The following is a 19,206-nucleotide window of genomic DNA, read 5'->3' as shown; positions in this document are numbered from 1 at the left end:
GTTTTCTGTTATTTTGAAAGTGTAAATGATGGAAATAAAATCTAACTTTTGTTGACATATTATAAGAATGTCTAATCTGTAATTTGATGCCTTTTGGAGATTTTTCCATCTTTCCTTGGCTTCTTTAGGCACATTAATACAAATTTTTAGCTGGGGTGCCCAAACTTTCAATCCCCACTGTATATCAATGCATAGGCTGAGGGCATCTTGCTGTAAAAGGTAGTTATAGGTTGGAGTGGTTGCCATTTTATTCTACAGTTCGTAGAATTGTGTGCAGGGATGCACTGGATGCCATCACTAACATTGTGCTATTGCCGGGCGTCACATGCGTCCCTGTGCCTTTAGTAAGTGGTGGGCTCCCTTCAGGCACACCTGCCCTCAACCTATCCCTTGATATACGTGCTCCTACTATGGAGGCTCTGAAAATCATAATTAGGACCACAGTATACAGAGGTCCCTTGACGTAGGCACTGCGGCTTACAAATGTATTTGCAAGTGTGTGCAAACAAAACCCTCTGTTTTTAATGTAGACTGTTAGAATTTAGCAATTTGGTTGTTTTGCAGGCTGGCTGGTAAGTGTGCTGGAAAATCTTTTAACTGCGACAGTTTTAATAACACATGCCAAAGTTGCCAACCTACATTCAGGTGTTAGGATTAGATTTTTTGGTTTTTTTCATCATTAAATTTTTGTAAAGGCAGAAGGTTTTTTTTACCTTCCTGTATTCTATACATTAAGACAAAAACCTTCTGCATGCAGTTCCCCTCCCCCCAGCCCCCCCTTATACTTACATGAGCCCCATCTTGATCAAGTGCTGTGCACGAGAACAGGGGCTCTCTCCCTCTCAGTCAGCCAGACACAGCAGAGGGAGTCATTGGCTCCTGTTTCTGTCAATACCAGCCAATGAGGTGGGAGCTGGAGGTATGTGTCTTATGGACACACAGAGCTGGCTTGGGAGCAAGCATGCACAAGTGCTCCCAGAGCTTGCTATAGGGGCACTTTCCTCTGGGGGGGAGGCGGTGAATCTGAGGAGGATCAGGGCAGCTCTGTGCATTTGCACAGAGCAGGTAAGTATGACATATTTGTTATTAATAAAGAAAAAAAATTGCCTTTACAATCACTTTAAAGCGGAGCCCCACCCAAAAGGAGAAGTTCTGTTTTAAAGACTGGTGCCCCGCTCCCCATTAGGGATTGGCACCTTTGGAGAGCGGGTACCCGAAATTGACAGGTACCTGCTCCCACTTCCGCTGCAATCGCCTAGGCCAGTGGTCGGCAAGCTGTGGCTTGCGAGCCACATGCGGCTCTTTACACAGTTTAATGCGGCTCTTCTGTGTGCCGGGCGCCCGCTCCCCTCCCTTCTCTTGGGTGGCTGCCCCAAAAGTCAGGCAAACTACGGCCCGCATATGGCCCGGCGGACCTTTTAATCCAGCCCGCGGAGCGTGGCAAACATTGGCTGTCAGGATGTAGGCGGGGCAGCGTGACAAACTCCTCTCACAGTCCGCCCTGAAGACCGAAACGGCGAGAGGAACGCACGGAGCAAAGGTAAGTGAATTGACACAATATGGGGAATGAATTACTATAGGGGGATGAATTACTATAGGGGGGATGAATTACTATGGGGGATGAATTACTATATGGGGGATGAATTACTATATGGGGGATGAATTACTATGGGGGATGAATTACTATATGGGGGATGAATTACTATGGGGGATGAATTACTATATGGGGGATGAATTACTATATGGGGGATGAATTACTATGGGGGATGAATTACTATATGGGGGATGAATTACTATATGGGGGATGAATTACTATGGGAGATGAATTACTATGGGGGATGAATTACTATATGGGGGATGTATTTTCAGTTTTAAAAATGTGGCTCTCAAAATAAATTTCAATCGTGGTTTTGGCGAGATTTGGCTCAGTTGAAAAAAAAGGTTGCCCACCACTGGCCTAGGCGATCGGATGCAGAAGCTGTTCTCCCCCCTTCCCTCCAAGTTGTCTTCTGGGACACATGACAGGTCCCAGAAGGCTACGGGGCCATTCAGGAAGCGCAGCGCTACCAAGCTGTCACAGCCAGGTGCCCACACTGAACATGCCGGCTCCTGGAATACAGGACGGCTGGTGAAACAAGCTGGGGGGGGGGGGACAGCGCAGGATCGTGGGACAGGTAAGTGGCAGTTTTTTAAAAGTCAGCAGCTACAGTTTTTGTAGCTGCTGACATTTATTTTTTCAGTGTGGCTGGAGCTACGCTTTACAGTATAGCTAATGGCGAAACGTATTCTTCTTTCACTTTCCACGATAATGGTAAACAGGGGAAGGTGAATCTCCCTAACGGGAGCACAGACATGAATGATAAAACCTGACGGTGTTCTAATCCCTCTCCAGTCTATTCAAAACGAAAAATGTTCCCTTCAGTTATACTATAAGGGGTTAAAGAGAAAATAATGTCACCTTATTTACCAACATTTGTTTTTAAAAGCAAATTACCTCTGCCGTTTTAGTCAATGAGCCTGCTTTGTGTTAACCAACTCACTCTGGCAAAGCAGCAATCAAAGGGTTAACGTCTATTACAAGCCTTTGGCTCTCCACGCTCAGATAGAAAACAGGCGTTGTGGTAGTGTGACAGTTTTCAGGAGTAGTAATATATAACATACAAATAATAATAATAAAGTAACCAAGCATAAGAAAAACATTTGATACATGAAGTAGTCAGTAGTTTCAGATCACTCACCGCCTGCACTGTCCTTTCTGCCTGGACTGGAGCTTCTGTGAAAATACTGTACTGATTCTTCTAAGTCACATGGTATGCTCAGCTAACTATGTTTACATGCTGAGCTGAGTAAACAAGTTATGAGACATATCAGATAGTGACACTCTCTATAGGCACAGAGACAAAAAAAAAACAAAAAAACAAAAAAACTGACAAAAGAGTTTTAACCCTTTTCTACTCAATTCAAAATGGGGAAAAAAGTTTTGGCTAAAGATATATTTTAAAGGAAGTGCACTCATCCGGGCCACAATGTGGGGGCAGCACTTATGTGCTGTATGTGTGAAAGTAATCCAGTCACCATGAATTCAGTCGCTGTTTAAAGCAATATTAAACTTAAAAAATAAAAAGTGCAGATAGGTAGGATTTTTATGATCCTAATGGTCTCTTCTGTTGTAAATGCTTCTCCCTGCCTGTTACTGGTAATGTACACAGAACCGCGCATGCACAGCTCAGAGTATATTTACTGTACTCACTCTGTATCATAATAAAGTAAATCCCGCAAACGTGCAGGAGGTAAGTCATTGTGGCCCGGCCATTCAAGTGGTGGAACAGAGCAAACCTGAATAGAAGACTGGGAGAAGATGGAGCAACCGAGCACTGAGAGATCAGCACTGGCGGGCATCCTTTGACGGGCAAGTCTGTCAAAGTGTGCTAGTATACAGGGCATACTAGCACATTATGGTATAAACCTACAAGGGGGAATTTGAGAAAATTCCTCTGTAAAAGTGCCTTAAAATGTTCCCTTCACCCTCCTGTTCCCTACGCTGTCTAACCCGTGTAGATAAAGATGTGTGTACTTACCTATGTTTAGCCCACTCCAGTCACCTGATGCCCTGTGTTAGTGAGCAGCAGCTGCAGGAGAGATAAGGGAGCACACGGAATTCTGGGAATGGTTTCCATGTCCCAGCCATTGTCAGTACTTCTTCCTCTCCCCTGCAGCCACTGCTGACTGACAGAGGGGAGCCAGTGCTGCAGATCATATGGCTGGACAGGAGCAGACACAAATAGGTCATTATACAGATCTCTGTTATACAGGATAGGCAGCAGAAGGGGGGGGGGGGATTTTTAGGACTAGTTAGTGTTAAGCTGGCTGTAGATGGAGCTAAGTGGCTGCAGCACTGATCGAACAAAAATGTTTGAATGATCCGGTCAGTGAGAAGTCAATCATTAAGCTGACTTCTCATGAACAGGAATGGCCATTGTTGGATCAAAATGTGGCCGTTCCCTGATGAACCAGCCAGATTTCGATCCATCTACAGCCAGCTTTAGGTTGGAATTCTAGTTTACGCTGTTCACAGAGATCGGTGATTTACGAATATTCTGTAACTGCCTACAGCAAAGCATTAGGCCTCAGTTCTTCAGAAATGCATAACGAAGCTTGCTAAATGATTGTTTAACCACTTGCCCCCCAGAGGATTTACCTCCCTTCCTGACCAGGCCATTTTTTGTGATACAGCATATGACAATTGCACGGTCATGCAACACTGCACCCAAATTAAATTTATGTCCTTTTTTCCCACAAATAGAGCTTTCTTTCAGTGGTGTTTGATTGCCTCTGCATTTTTAATTTTTTGCGCTATAAATCAACAATTGTGAAAAAAGAACAATATTTTTGACTTTTTGATATAAAACATCCAGTAAAAAAATGTAAAAATCAAATTTCGTCATAAATTTCAGATAAAATGTATTCTGCTAAAAAAATCCCAATAAGTGTAAGTTAATTGATTTATGTGAAAGCTATAGCATCTACAAATGGCGATAAATGTACAGGAATGATCTTTTTTATACTTGTAATGGCACAGATCAGCGACTTACAGCAGGACTGCGGGACTGTGGCAGGCATTCTGACACTGGGGGGAATTAACTGTCACTGACATCCCCAGTGACACTAATACAGTGATCAGTGCTAATAAAAAGCACTGACACTGTACTAATGACACTGGGCAGGAAGGGGTTAACATCTGGGGTGATCAAAGGGTTAACTGTGTGCTGTGTGTTTTACTCTGTAAACACGCTTCTTTGTATGCAGAGCGATAAAAAGCACTGTGCTGGAGCTGACAGGGGAGAGATCTGTATTATATTTGTTTTCTTTTGTTTACAAACAATTTTATTAAAAGATAGATTGCAATACAGCACATCATACATAAAATAGCATGAATAAAAAAAAAAGGCACATAAGCAGTTTACAATAAAACAACGATAGTTACAAAATAATTACAGATCAAGTACATGAAAAAGGTAGTCAATAATGTAGGCAGATTAACCACATAACTGACCAAGAATCGAGATCTGTATTGTTTACATATAGACCTCTCCTCTGTCACTGTTCCTCAGCAATTGCCGGGTGCCAGTGGGGAATCTCTGGCTGCGACCCGGTGATCGACAGCTGAAGCCGCCAATGGCAATACAAAATCACCTATATATACGTGAGTTTGCACAGCCCTGCCTCCCTGTAGCAGTAGTTCTGCTATAAGGTGGTCGGGAAGTAGTTAAAGGCTAAGTTCATCTTTAAAAAAAATAAATATATATGCACAAAAAAAATGTGCATTTACTATTTTTTTTTTTGTAGGATCCTGTGTAAAGCATTGCACCCACGATCAGCAGATCACGTGAGTAATGCAGGGCTCCTGCAGACCGTCAGTGTAAGTTGTCTGCTCATACCTCGTACAGCCAGGGAGTTACAGAATGATAGCAGGAATCAATGGATTACTAAGAGCGCTCTCCAGCGCCCTCGCAGGCCATTGAGAACTGCAAGCCATCAGCTGCAAAGGCTGTCAGTACTTGTAGTTCATTCATTCACAAAAGCCCCGCACGGCCTTGCTGTTTTCAAATGATGACAGTGGGTGCGGGGAAAAGATCCCCGGTCTGCTGTCACGGGAGTGGAGGAATAAGATAGCTGCAGAAGCGGGAAAATGTTACATATTCAACCCTAAAAACGGGTGGAACATGTAACATGTTCCCAAAGGTGAATTCAACCTTGAAGGCTACAGTCATGCTGAGTTACTGCTGATCTCTACACCCTTTTTTTGAAGCCACTTCCTGTCTAGATGCACTGCAGCAATAGCCACATGGCATAACGCAGGGTGGGTTTCCTGATGGTGAAAAGAAGTGGGCCGTGCTTGTGTAACATTTGCTGAAATGTAATGTTTGTTTAAACGGCCATTTGTAGTCTACCAGATGCCCGTATGACAGGGTGACAACGCAGGACTATAGTAAGGAGACAGGGATAGAGCATTGTCACTGTATAACAGGAAGTGCCTGAACAAAGACCTTCATGACGGGATCACCAGGGATTTTAATAAAAGCTGCAGACTGAAAATTACTTGTGAAATTACTAAATATAAATGATAAATACTATAAGAGAACTTCACTCTGCTCCCTCACCACTCCAGTCACCAGTGTAGGCAAGTCAATTTTACCTGGAACTCACATAGGACTGAGGACTCCTTTTCTGGATGTGACAGTGCTGGGTGCCTCAGCAGCCATTCCCAAAGCACCAACAATGTCATGCAGTGAGGAGTGGAGTAAGTCACATGTTCCACTATACTCAAAAGTGCTTGTTGTACTAGTTCAAAGGCTCAGGTAGAGCCAATGCTAAATGATCAGCATGACAGCCGGGGAATTTGCATTTTCAGGAGATAAGCATAGGCAGCCATGTTTATTTTATGACAGGTTTTCTTTTAGGCCTAACACCCAAAGCCCATATTCATGTGGCTATCTAAAGCCCCAAATAAAAATGATGAGTAAGTATAGTATGCTCTTATCTCTAACATTTTGCTGATGTCCATTTGTTTTTGGCTCAGTGGGAAAGACAATCAGCCAATTTCAATACTCTACTGCAACTAAATATTTGTTTTATAAGAAGTTAAAGGACAGGGTGGAAAATGCTCTGAGTTATGAGGAATATAGGAATATGTACAGGATGTCGGTCTGATGCTCTCTCAACTTGAAAAAACTGTCCTAGCAAAATGTGTGATCAGCTAGAAAATCTAGGAAAAAAACCCACTCATACTCACACTTGGCGGTGGGTAAGCTTTATTTCTATGCACTGAATGGCATCCGCTGAGTGCTGTACAGTGTATGAGTGCAGACGGTGTGATGTCACCAGCTTAAAGTGTTACTAAACCCACAACAGTAAAATCAGTCTGTATATGCAGTAAAGCATGCTTGTTATACTCACTGTGGAACCTACGGGGTTAATCTTCCGCATTGTGTGAAAAGGCTGTTTGATCCTGACTTCTCTGCTCCTCTGCTTGCTCAAATGTCCAATCTGATAAGTCAGACTGAACCTGTAGCTCTTCTGCATATTCTCAGTTTGGTGTGTATTGTAGAGATTGAGTTTTTAATTTTCTTGGGAGAGTGCATGTGATCAGCACAGGGCCAATCAGCACTGTCCAGACAGAGGGTCAGGGGTTTTGCATCCTCCTAGAGCAGAAAGAAAACGCCTCCTATAAGCTTTAACCAGTGCTCAGCTGAAGTCACAAGACTGTTCTAACTGCTGATGAGAAAAGGTACTTAGCAGTTTATATGTACTAACATTTTTGCATTTCCATGTTGTGTGTACTGTGGGAGACCAGATATAGTGAATGCAGGGTCCTGGGTTTAGTAACAGTTTAAGGTGCAGAGGGGGTGGGTTGAATGAGGCTGGCTGTCAATTCACCTGGAAGACCAAGGACATTTAGCAGTGAAAATAAATAACTGCATAAAACAGCTCCGGTCTGAAGGTGAATATTTTTAACAGAAGCTGTTCTTTTATTTTTAGGATTACTGGGCTATTCAATTTTCATTTCATTCATAAAAAAATAAAATCAAGTTCATTGTTGCATGGTGCAATTATCCACATCATTCAGAACCGTAGTACCACAAAAAAAATGTATGTGACAGTGTCACAAGTGACAGACCTCTGCAGAGAGACCACAGCTTCCACACAAAGAGCAAGGGTCCTTCTCTGTAGCTAGCAGGGGACAGCCTTTTCTACTCAGGCTGGGGAAGCTTTCTAAAGAAAAAAAACTGTTTTTGCACATCTTTTGTATTGATGCAGCTGGAATATATTTATTTGATTCAAACAGAAAGTTCAATTAGGCTTTAACACTGAATATAACAAAACAGACTGTGATACTTGATATAATTTATCAGGGCAAAAACATCTTTAACATCTTTGACATCTCAAATTCATTGTAAATGCTAACATTTTTTGTAAAAAAATAACAAAACATACACTTATCTACTCTGTGCAATGGAATTGCACAGAGTGGCCCAATCCTCCTCGTCTTGGGTACCCCGCCGGTGCTCCTCCCCTTTGGTGAGTGCCCCTATAGAGAGCTGCTTTCTATGGGGGTACTCGTGGGCTTGTTCCTGAGCCTTGCTGTCTGAGTCAGACAGTGGGACTTGGCCTTGCCCCCTGCTGCCTAGTCACTGGCTTTGTTTGACAGCAGTGGGAGCCAATGACTCGTGCTGCCTCAGCAAAGCCTGAGAGACCAAGAAGTGAGGGAACAGAGAAGCTGTAGATGGGCACAGCGCTGAATCGAATAAGGGCTCAGGTACGTATTGGGAGGGTTGGGGAGGATACTACTGCCTAAACATTTTTGACCTTAGTGTAAGGAATGTACTATGCAATTGCAAAGTACAGACTATGAAATTACATTAGTTAATATGTTATGTGAACTTTGATAGACATCAAGCATTAAGCAACAGATTATCAGGCACTGGTACTGGTTACCAAATACTGGTAGTGAAACTAAACCCTCCTATCCTTTACAGCCAAGAAACCTTACATTTTATCCTGTTTGATCTGTAGCTGCCATACTGCTGCACATGGGATTATTTACGACACCAGCCATTTGATGGCTTGACAGTTTGGTTGAGAGCACAAGCAACTGTTACAGTTATCATTCATGGCATGCCTGTTTTTGGAAATGTTTAAATTGATGGGTTTAGTTCCACTTTAGGGACAGCTGTACAAGTACAAGATGTCCATTAATGGGTGCATTAAAGGGGAAGTTGTCCATTAAAGGCCCTTCCTGGAGCCACACAGCCTTGCTTCAGAAAGCAACCTTGATAACTGTTCTTCACTCTGCACAGTGTGGCCTAGTTCATTCCTATGGGAAAAACTGTACTCTGCTGGATGGCTGGAGGCTGCAATGAATATGGCTCAACAAAAGAATGAATGGATCTGCAGTACACATGCAGAGGATGAACAGGACCTGGTAGGGATTCTTTCTGAAGCAAGGCTGTGTGGCTTCAGGCAGAGCTTCACAGTGAATGTCACTGGTAAAATTAGGATGCTATTTTTCCAAGTGGTCTGCACATGGGGGGGGGCATGCCTTCAAGGACAACTTGTACTAGAGCTACAGTTGTCTCTTAAGGCAGGAACCAGAGTTCTGCAATGTGCTCCTGCACGGTTATGTCATGTGTTGCATTAATCAATTGCGTTACTTTGACAATTGTGCGGACATGCAATGCTGCACCCAAATGAAATGTATGTCCTTTTTTCCCATGAATTGAAAGCACCGACAATTTTGAGAAAAAAAAACAATATTTTGAATTTTTGCTATTAAACATGTCTAGTAAAAAAATAAAAAATATATAAATTTCGTCATATATTTAGGCCAAAATGTGTTCTGTTACATGTGGGGCCTTGTGTTTGTGCTTCACTGTAATCACACTGCTTTGCATGGCTGTGCTCTGCACAGCCATCCAAAACGGTGTGCATGAGCTGACAGGGAGAACTGTTTTGTTTACAAACAATTCTCTTCCCCGTCAGAGATGCTCGGCAATCACCGGGTGCCGGTAAGTAATCACGTATATATACGTTACTTTGCTCCCGTGCCGCCCTGTAGCAGTATATCTGCTATAGGGCAGTTGGGAAGCGGTTAAAGCACCATAATGGCCTTTTAACAGACCTGCATCTTTTCCTCAGCACACTACAATGTACAGAAGGTGTTGTAGTGGGCTAAAACAAAGGTCCATAGTGGTGCATAGAGGATGTGCATTATTACACATGTGCAAGTGATTTTACCATGTGCTACCAAATTGCAAAGGTGTGAAACTGGTCTTAGTGTCTGCTGTATGCCCATTGAAGCTTCCTTACCACCTCTTGAACAGGATTCTCTTCAGATTAACATTTACAAGCTGAGGCTGACTAACACCTGCGTGTATTTAGCATTACGTGAAATCAGTGGTGACAAATTACATATGTGTATTAAATTGTGGATTGTTTTATAGGAATAAGCTAGTATTTGGTTATAAACATTGCAGGAAATGTGTAATTGATCATCTGATGTAAATGGGGGGTAGGTGCTTCTGAAACAATTGCAATGGTGCTGCATTATCTGCTTCAGGAGCAGAGCTAACTATAATTCAAGCAGAATTTTGAGTCCGGGGAATTCTGGGATTGTTTTGAAATTGGCGCCAGGCTGACACGCTGTCCCGGCTTCTTGGACGCCTTTCCAGGATTGTTAGTCCTGTGTTTTGAGATGTCCTCTTTTGGTGCAGTAGTAACAAGTTGGTTCCCGAAGTGCAAGGGAGTACCTCCTACAGGTGCCCCGCCTCCACTTTGCTGTAGTCCAATCAGAACATCTTTCCAGCTGCTCACTGGAAGCATAGAATACTGTCTATCAGCTTGGTCCCCCTGTGAGTGGGGACAGAACGGTCTTCCCAACTTCCTCTTCTGTAGCAGCCCTTTGGCAGATTGACCTTTGCACTTTTTTGGGGGTGTAATACTGGTACTGCTGGAATACTTTGATACTTGATACCGGGTTGCCATTCTTGGTAATGTATTCCGAACGTGCCTGCAGGAGACATGAAAATACAATGTTAAAAGTGTAAATCTAGTGGACATCAAGAAATTTTCCACATTTTGTCATGTTACAATCAAAAACGTAAATGTATTTTATTGGGATTTTATATGATAGACCAACACAAAGTGGCACATAGTTGTGAAGTGGAGGGAAAATGATAAATTGTTTTCAAGTGCAGCGTGCATTTTGCCCATTCTTCTTTGCAAATAGCTCAAGCTCTGTCAGGTTGGATGGAGAGGGTCTGTGAACAGCAATTTTCAAGTCTTGCCACATATTCTAAATTGGAATTAGGTCTGGACTTTGATTGAGCCATTCTAACGCATGAATATGATTTGATCTAAACCATTCCATTGTAGCTCTGGCTGTATGTTTAGGGTTGTTGTCCTGCTGGAAGGTGAACTTCTGCCCGTCTCAAGTCTTTTGCAGACTCTAACAGGTTATCTTCTAAGATTGCCCTGTATTTGGCTCCATCCATCTTCCCATCAACTCTGATCAGCTTCCCTGTCCCTACTGAAGGAAAGCAACCCCGCAACATGATACTGCCTCCACGATGATTCCCAGTGGTGTATTCAGGGTAATACGCAATGTTACTTTTCCGCCACACATAGCATTTTGCTTTTAGGCCAAAAAGTTCAATTTTGGTCTCATCTGACCAGAGCACCTTCTTCCGCATGTTTGCTGTGTCCCCCACATGGCTTCTCGCAAACTGCAAATGGGTCTTCTTATGGTTTTCATTCAACAATGGCTTTCTTCTTGTTCCATAAAGGCCAGATTTGTGGAGTGCATGACTAATAGTTGTCCTGTGGACAGATTCTCCCACCTGAGCTGTGGATCTCTGCAGCTCCTCCAGAGTTACCATGGGCCTCTTGGCTGCTTCTCTGATTAATGCTTTCCTTGCCCGGCCTGTCAGCTTAGGTGGACAGCCATGTCTTGGTAGGTTTGCAGTTGTGCCATACTCTTTCCATTTTCGGATGATGGATTGAACAGTGCTCCGTGAGATGTTCAAGGCTTGGGATATTTTTTTTTTATAACCTAACCCTGCTTTAAACTTCTCCACAAATGTATCTCTGACCTGTCCGGGTGTATTCCTTGGCCTTCATGATGCTGTTTGTTCACTAATGTTCTCTAACAAACCTTTGAGGGCTTCACAGAACAGCTGTATTTATACTAAGATTAAATTACACACAGGTCGACTCTTTATTATTATTTATTATGGGTACTTATATAGCGCCGTCAATTTATGCAGCACTTTACATATATATTGTACATTCACATCAGTCCCTAACCCTCAAAGAGTGTGCAATCTAAGGTCCCTAACTCACATTCATACATACACATACTAGGGCCAATTTAGACAGGAGCCAATTAGCCTACCAGCATGTCTTTGGAGTGTGGGAGGAAACCCACGCAGGCACAGAGAGAACATGCAAAGTCCAGGCAGGTGGTGCTGTGGTTGGGATTCAAGCCGATGTGGCCCGAGTACTGCCAGGCGGAAGTGCTAACCATTTAGCCACTGTGTTGCCCATATTTACTAATTAAGTGACTTCCGAAGGCAATTGGCTTCACTAGATTTTAGGTAGGGGTATTAAAGTAAAGGGGACATGAATAAAAATGCACACCACACTTTTCAGATTTTTTATTTGTAAAAAATTTTGAAAACCATTTATTATTTTCCTTCCACTTCACAATTATGTGCCACTTTGTGTTGGTCTATCACACAAAATCCCTATAAAATACATTTGCGATTTTGGTTGTAACATGACAAAATGTGGAAATTTTCAAGGGGTATGAATACTTTTTTCAAGGCATTGTAGTTTTGCAGCCAGATGTTTTTTTTATTATGGCTTTTGCTTATCCTAATGTGCATTAGAAGCTCCGGAGCCCACCTCATTTCCTGGCTGAAGGACTTCCAGCGTCATCTAGCCATTTTCATTCCCTGGAATTCAATTCTTTTAATCATGGAGGTTCAAAATCATATGTGGGTGTTACCATAGCTTTGTGTTTTTAGAAAACTATGTACAGCCACCCTCTGGTCATGGTCTGATTGCATTGCATAGAGAGGCACATAAACCTAGTGCTGATGTCAGTACGTCTAACATTGGGTATGTAGGCAGGCAAAATATAAGCACTAGGTATGTAGGAAGACAAAATATAAGCACTAGGTATGTAGGATGGCAAAATATAAACACTAGGTATGTAGGAAGACAAAATAGAAGCACTAGGTATGTAGGAAGACAAAATAGAAGCACTAGGTATGCAGGAAGACAAAATATAAGCACTAGGTATGCAGGAAGACAAAATATAAGCACTAGGTATGCAGGAAGGCAAAACATAAACACTAGGTATGTAGGAAGACAAAATAGAAGCACTAGGTATGTAGGAAGACAAAATATAAGCACTAGGTATGTAGGAAGACAAAATATAAGCACTAGGTATGTAGGAAGGCAAAACATAAGCACTAGGTATGCAGGAAGGCAAAACATAAGCAGATCACACTTGAGCTTTAATACAGTTACACAAATATAAAGTAAGCACTTAAACTGTGAACATCAAAATTAATAATTTACAATAAGCCAGCACTAAGGCCACATTCACAAAACCGATTACAAGTGGCCACCGGATTGCAGCCACAAGAATCAGCACATTTGTGCAGCTGGAATGACTGGGGCATGCGGTTAGCAGCACTGACAGCGGCCGCTGGTAATCACATGTAGCCACACACATAGTGGGTAGCTGAAGTGATGGATGGATATCTGAGCTGGATGCAGTCAGCTGCGTCCAGGTTTAGACTTCTGTCCCGAATCGCATGCCCTGGTCATTCCAGCTGCAAGAATCCGGTGGCTGCATGTAACCAGCTGTGTGATAAAGACCTTAAATAAATTAGACTCTTTAAAAAGCTGTTCAGCTTCATGCTTTTTCAGGTCAGGGTGCTAGAACTGTATCTCTTTGTATAACCATAATGTGAATTAGCTCAATTATGTTACATTAAATGGTTTAAAGAAAAAGTTACCGAATCTTTGTGGCAGTGGTGGGATGCAGAAATGTATCTTCATCTGTTCCAATGGCCTTGGCTTCTGAGGAGTTTGTCACAGCTGGAAGAGCGATTTCTCCTTTCACGTGTCTCATACTCGCTGTCCCTTTCTTTTCTTTGCAGCTCCCTGCACAATGTTCTCTATCCAAAAGTGCTGAAGATGTGTCCTTCTGCCTCCACCGCACATAATTCCCTTGAGCTGTTACTGAGACAATTAGATTAGTGACAGCTATGAAAAGAAAATGCGAAGAAATCAGATAAATGAATCTTGATTCATATTATGGCTGTCAACGGTTCTTAGTGAGGAAAATTTAAAGGTTCGCTATACCCAAAAATACTGTGCTCAGGTAACTAGATGTGGTGTGCTGTGGAGCAAAAGATGCAGTTACAGGCAGGGCTACCATTAGAAATCATAGGGCCTGGTACAGGAACTTTTCCTGCCTGTATGCAGACTCTGCACATGTGGTGTGCTAACTGTACAAGCAGAGAGAGGCATATAAACTATGTGCTCGGATACCTGCAGACAGTTCAAATCTACTCTGATGGGGATCTGTGACAGTTTTTTTTATTTTGCAAACTGCAGTGATGCCCTTGGTTTTTAGGCGCTGAACCCATTCCATTTTCTATCTCACTCTGAAAAAGTAACTGATGTGGATGGCATAGATAGGTAGGCTTTGTTGATGTTTCCTGCAAAATTATAAAGGTGCAGAAAGCTTTGGTAATTCTCCTGATTATATCTTTTATGTTTTGTAGTGTACCCTAACGTATCATGCATAATTTTTTTCCAAACAGATAGGGCTCTATTTGGGTAGCAGATTTACATATATTTATTTTTATTTGCTTTCTATTTATTGGAAATAAACAGTAAACAATTAGAAAAAAAATAGTGGTTTCCTGTAATTTTTCTCAAAGCAACATTTCCATACATTGCATACCCCATAAATTTAACCCAAAATATAGTCTGCTGATTAAAATGATATCACAATAGTGTGACTTTTATATAACGTTGCTGAATGGTAAAGCTTAATGTGTACATATGCAGTTTACTTTAGGAGAGCTTTATTCCCTTTTCAGTTACAGTGCATTGAATCCCGCGAGGTGGGGGGGAGGAACCGTTTGCATAGCAATAAGGTAAGTTGGGTTGATGGGAACACAACTTTGATGACAACTTAACAACTTTTTCACAGGTTTGCAATCGCTAAAAAATGTACTCAAATTGCTTTTACTGAGCATTTAATGCTTGCGCATTTAGCGCAAACATCACCCAGATGATCCAATGTCATTGTTGTGGCCTGGAAACTCATTTTGGGAGGGAATAAAAACATTTTTTACTTACCTGTACAATTTGTTTCTTGGGAGTACAGTACAGGGCAACATATAACCCAGTTGTCTAAGAATATGTCTGTGTCCTTTACTGTATGGTCAAGAAATTTCAATTTTTGTAAAACGTTTTTAAGGGCACACTTACACTTTTTCATGTCTTTCTGACCTGATCCAGACCTCCCCTGCATCTAACTTCTAATAGTGATCTATTGGTGGCAGATATCAGAAGGGAGAGGCTGGACAGAGTTGCACCTGCTGTGATCAAGCCTCTGTACTGACAGGAAGTGGGGTATTGCTAAGTCTGGGTGCCATTTTATAATGGCATTGGGGCAAATTAGGCACTATCCCTCTGCTGTTTCATTCATTTGTGTCTTCTAATCTTCCCGGAGTTCAACTTTAGGAAGGCTCTACTGTGTTTTGACTTGTAGTAATGACAGTTTTCTTACCAGATCCATACAAATTGTTCAGAACTTCCATATCATTAGGTTCTAGAGGTGGAGCAGATCCGCTTATTCTCACAGGTAGTGGAGATAGATCATGCCTTACAACTGCTGGTGCCAACACAGAGCTTGCAATATCCCTTTCCAGGGGTGAGTCTCTGGCCCACAGGCTTTCAGAGCTAATCAAGAAAGAAAATAGATCAATATTGAGCAAGAGAACAAGTATGCTTGATTCAGGTTCTTAGAAATCCACCAAGCAAGAAATGTACTGAATGTATCTCTTACCTGGAAATCTTTCCATCACTGTACGACGGACCTTTCACTATAAATACAATAAAACTACAATGTCATCAAAAGCATTTAACTCCAGTTCACAGAAGAAATGGCCAATTTTGCAGAAAAGACATGTGGAAATGAAAGGGGACAGACTTTCCAAAGCAACCAACCAGATTATCATTGTCAACTTTAGTTCAAGAATGAATTCATGCATCTGACTGGTCATTTGGAGCAACAACTATCTTTCCTGCTCCAGATCTGTTAGTGAAGCTCAATGGGATATAGTATACGTACAAGTCAAAAACTAGGTTATAACTCCTGTCAGGTTGTACTGGTGTCTGGGCTCCAGTAGAGAAACACTAAATTTGTAGAAACATTCTTGTAGAAACATTCTGAAATATTATTTCAACTCCAAAGACATGCTGGTAGGTTAATTGGATCCTGTCTAAATTGTCTCTAGTGTGTGTATACAGTATATGAATGTAAGTTAGAGACCTGAAATTGTACACTCCTTGAGGATTAGGGACAGGGGCGGACTGACAACGCATGGGGCCCCCGGGCAATAGGGGATCATGGGGCCCCTGTGTCCTTGCCCAAACTCAAAAAAGCCTATGAAAAAGGTACCAGGGGCATCTCATGGGGCACCCTACTGACCCTGGGCCCTCCAAATGGTCAGTCCGCCCCTGGTTAGGGACTGATGTGAATGTACAATATATATATGTAAAGTGCTGCGTAAATTGACGGCGCTATATAAGTACCTGTAATAAATAATAAAATAATTGTCTGTTGCTTTAAGATTCTTCTTCCCATACCACAGACTGTCAACATACCCACCTGACTTGTGCACTCCGTCTCCCGACTCATAGCCATGGCATGAACTATTAGATACGGGAGTGTCACTGAATTCTGTAGGGATGATGTAGTAACAGTTTGGCTCCAGGACACCATTTAAAGGAAGTCTTTGGGAAACAAGGCTTTTAAGTAATGGGAGAGGCCTATTCCAGTGGAATCCTGACAACACAAATCATATAATTAGGAAACAATAAGCTCAAAACACTTTAGAATTAGCACAATATGCTACTTATACTGATAAGTTTCTACCAGAAAGAAAAAATATCTCAATCTATCTTTTCTGAACCAGCTTCAGAACTTAATTTTTATTTTCAGTTTATTACAATGTTATCCAATCAATCCTTTAAAGGTGAAGTTTAAAGTGTTACTAAACCCACAACAGTAAAATCAGTCTGTATATGCAGTAAAGCATGCTTGTTATACTCATTGTGGAACCTAAGGGATTAATCCTATGCATTGTGTAAAAAGGCTGTTTGATCCTTTCATCTTTGTTCCTCCCCTTTTTCAAGCGACCACCATTTATCTCCAGACTGAACCATAGGCATGAACATGCTCAGTTTGGTGTATATTGCTGGAGAGGTTTTTCTTGGAAGAGTGCATGTGATCAGCACAGGGCCAATCAGCACTGTCCAGATAGAGATCAGGGGTTTTCCATCCTCCTAGAATAGAAAAAATACCCCTCCTACAAGCTTTAGCTAGTGCTGGGCTGGACACAGATAGAAGCCACAAGAATGCTCTAACTGCTGATAGGACAGTGAGAGGAGAGTGAAAACTCCTCCTACAAGCTTTAACTAGTGCTCTGCTGAACACTGATAGAAATCACAAGACTGCTCTAACTGCTGATGGGAAAAGTTATTTAGCAGTTTATATTTACTAAAATAATTGCACTTTCATGTTCTGTGTACTGTGGGAGACCAGATATTGTGGATGCAGGGTCCTGGGTTTAGTAACACGTTAATCTGGCTAAATGTTGCCTTTCATTGTTTCTCCCACCCCCTCACTAGTTACATTTTTAAATAAATCCTTTCTATTTTCATTACAAAATGTAAAATCAGTGATGTCATCACTGGGTCTCTGTGTCTCTCCATGCAATGCAGGCAGATTTTGACTAGTGGGAGGGATCAGCAGAGTGTTGTGCATAGCTTCTTGAAAACATCACAGCAACCTGACTAATTACTCCTCTCAAGAACCCTCAGCCCTGATGCAAGCAGTGGGCTGGCTCTTAGGAGGAGTTAATTGAAGGGGCAGACTAAGGACAGTAAGGCTAGGGAGGAAAGGGCTAAATGATGCTGGGCATCTTCCTGTTTGAAAATGTGGTGGGTTCTATCTGTTTTTGTGCAGCTTGTAAAGCACATTGTGAGAAGCTCACAATGTGCAGTGAAATCAGAGCAAGTAATTTTACTGTACAACTGTGCAAGACTGAATGTAAGGCTGCAGCTTTAAACAATTAGGAAAGACTACTGAAGAAAAATTTCATTTGCACAGGTTAGGAGGCAGCTTTAGGGTTCATTTAAGCCTAGGTGCCCAGGACAAAGCTAGCAGTGTCATCATGTGTTGGCTAAACTGTATCTAATGTCACACTTTGGATATTCATTACTACAATAAATTAAAAGTATTTCTAGCCGCTTTCCGACTGCCTTATAGCAGATATACAGGTGCGCAAAGTCACGTATATATACGTGTTTTTGTATTTCCAGGAAGGGGGGCGCGCACGCGCCCTATCCACGCCGCCATTCGCGGCTGGTGATTACTCGCCAGCGGCCAGTGATTGCCGAGCATCACCAACGGGGAGAAGAACTGTTTGGAAACAAAACAGTTCTCCTCCCTGTCAGCTTGTGCACACTGCTTTGGATGGCTGTGCACAGCACAGCCATGCAGAGCAGTGTGCTTACAGTGAAGCACACTGACACATTTTACAGTGAAACAGCGCACAGTTAACCATTTGATCGCCCCTCAAGTTAACCCCTTCTTGCCCAGTGTCATTAGTACAGTGTCAGTGTTTTTTTTTTAGCACTGATCACTGTATTGGTGTGACTGGGGATGTCAATGACACCAAGTCAGTTCCCCCCAGTGTCAGAATGCCTGCCGAAGTCCAGCTATAAGTCGCTGATCGCCGCCATTACTAGTAAAAATAATAATATAAAAAAAACCCCAGTATCTATACCGCCTTTTGTAACCGCTATAACTTTCACGTAAACCAATTAATTTACATGCATTGGGATTTTTTTTGGCAAAGATATGTAGCAGAATACATTTTGGCCTAAATTTATAACGAAATTAGATTTTTTAAATTTTTTTACTGGACATGTTTAATAGCAAAAAGTCAAAAATATTGTTTTTTTTTTCAAAATTGTTGGTCTTTTTTTTTTTAATAGAGGAAAAAATTAAAAATGCACAGGCAATCAAATACTACTGAAAGAAAGCTAAATTCGTGGGAAAAAAAGGACATAAATTTCATTTCGGTGCACCGTTGCTTGACCGCACAATTTTCAGTTAAAGTAACGCAGCACCATAACGCATAATATGGCCTGGTCAGGAAGGGGGGTAAATCCTCAGGAGGGCAAGTGGCTAGCCTACTACCATTAAACTGAACAATCGTAAAGTTTGAAAACTTACTTTGTGAACATTCCAACACATTTTCTTTCTTGAATTCTGTGAAACGCATTCACTATGTCCTGTGAATAGGCACCACTATGCCACACATTTCA

At 41.9% G+C, this 19,206-nt stretch overlaps 2 protein-coding genes across 17 annotated transcripts in view; both read right to left on the bottom strand.

Moving 5' to 3' along the window:
- TMEM140 (transmembrane protein 140) overlaps window positions 1-2,866 on the bottom strand; it is a 115,630-nt gene extending 112,764 nt beyond the window's left edge. For 8 of the 16 annotated variants that reach the window (XR_016313204.1, XR_016313207.1, XR_016313202.1 and 5 more), the window contains exon 1: window positions 2,739-2,866. The gene's annotated coding sequence lies outside the window, so the exon portion shown is untranslated. The remainder of the gene's footprint in view (window positions 1-2,738) is intronic. The other 8 variants (XM_089680656.1, XM_089680652.1, XM_089680654.1 and 5 more) reach the window with 2 other exon arrangements.
- Window positions 2,867-7,888: 5,022 nt separating this feature from the next.
- AGBL3 (AGBL carboxypeptidase 3) overlaps window positions 7,889-19,206 on the bottom strand; it is a 180,883-nt gene continuing 169,565 nt past the window's right edge. Inside the window, exons 16-20 of the mRNA XM_089680809.1 lie at window positions 16,481-16,657; window positions 15,656-15,692; window positions 15,377-15,549; window positions 13,587-13,812; window positions 7,889-10,567 (exon numbers count right to left, since the gene is read on the bottom strand). Of these exons, the coding sequence (XP_089536935.1) occupies window positions 10,126-10,567; window positions 13,587-13,812; window positions 15,377-15,549; window positions 15,656-15,692; window positions 16,481-16,657 (1,055 nt within the window). The 3' untranslated portion in view covers window positions 7,889-10,125. The remainder of the gene's footprint in view (window positions 10,568-13,586; window positions 13,813-15,376; window positions 15,550-15,655; window positions 15,693-16,480; window positions 16,658-19,206) is intronic.

Source organism: Staurois parvus, unplaced genomic scaffold, assembly GCF_062004578.1.
Source record: "Staurois parvus isolate SC_StPar_1 unplaced genomic scaffold, SC_StPar_1.0 ptg000249l, whole genome shotgun sequence".
Taxonomy (NCBI): Eukaryota; Metazoa; Chordata; class Amphibia; order Anura; family Ranidae; genus Staurois; species Staurois parvus.
This window is presented reverse-complemented; position numbering and strand designations above follow the sequence as displayed.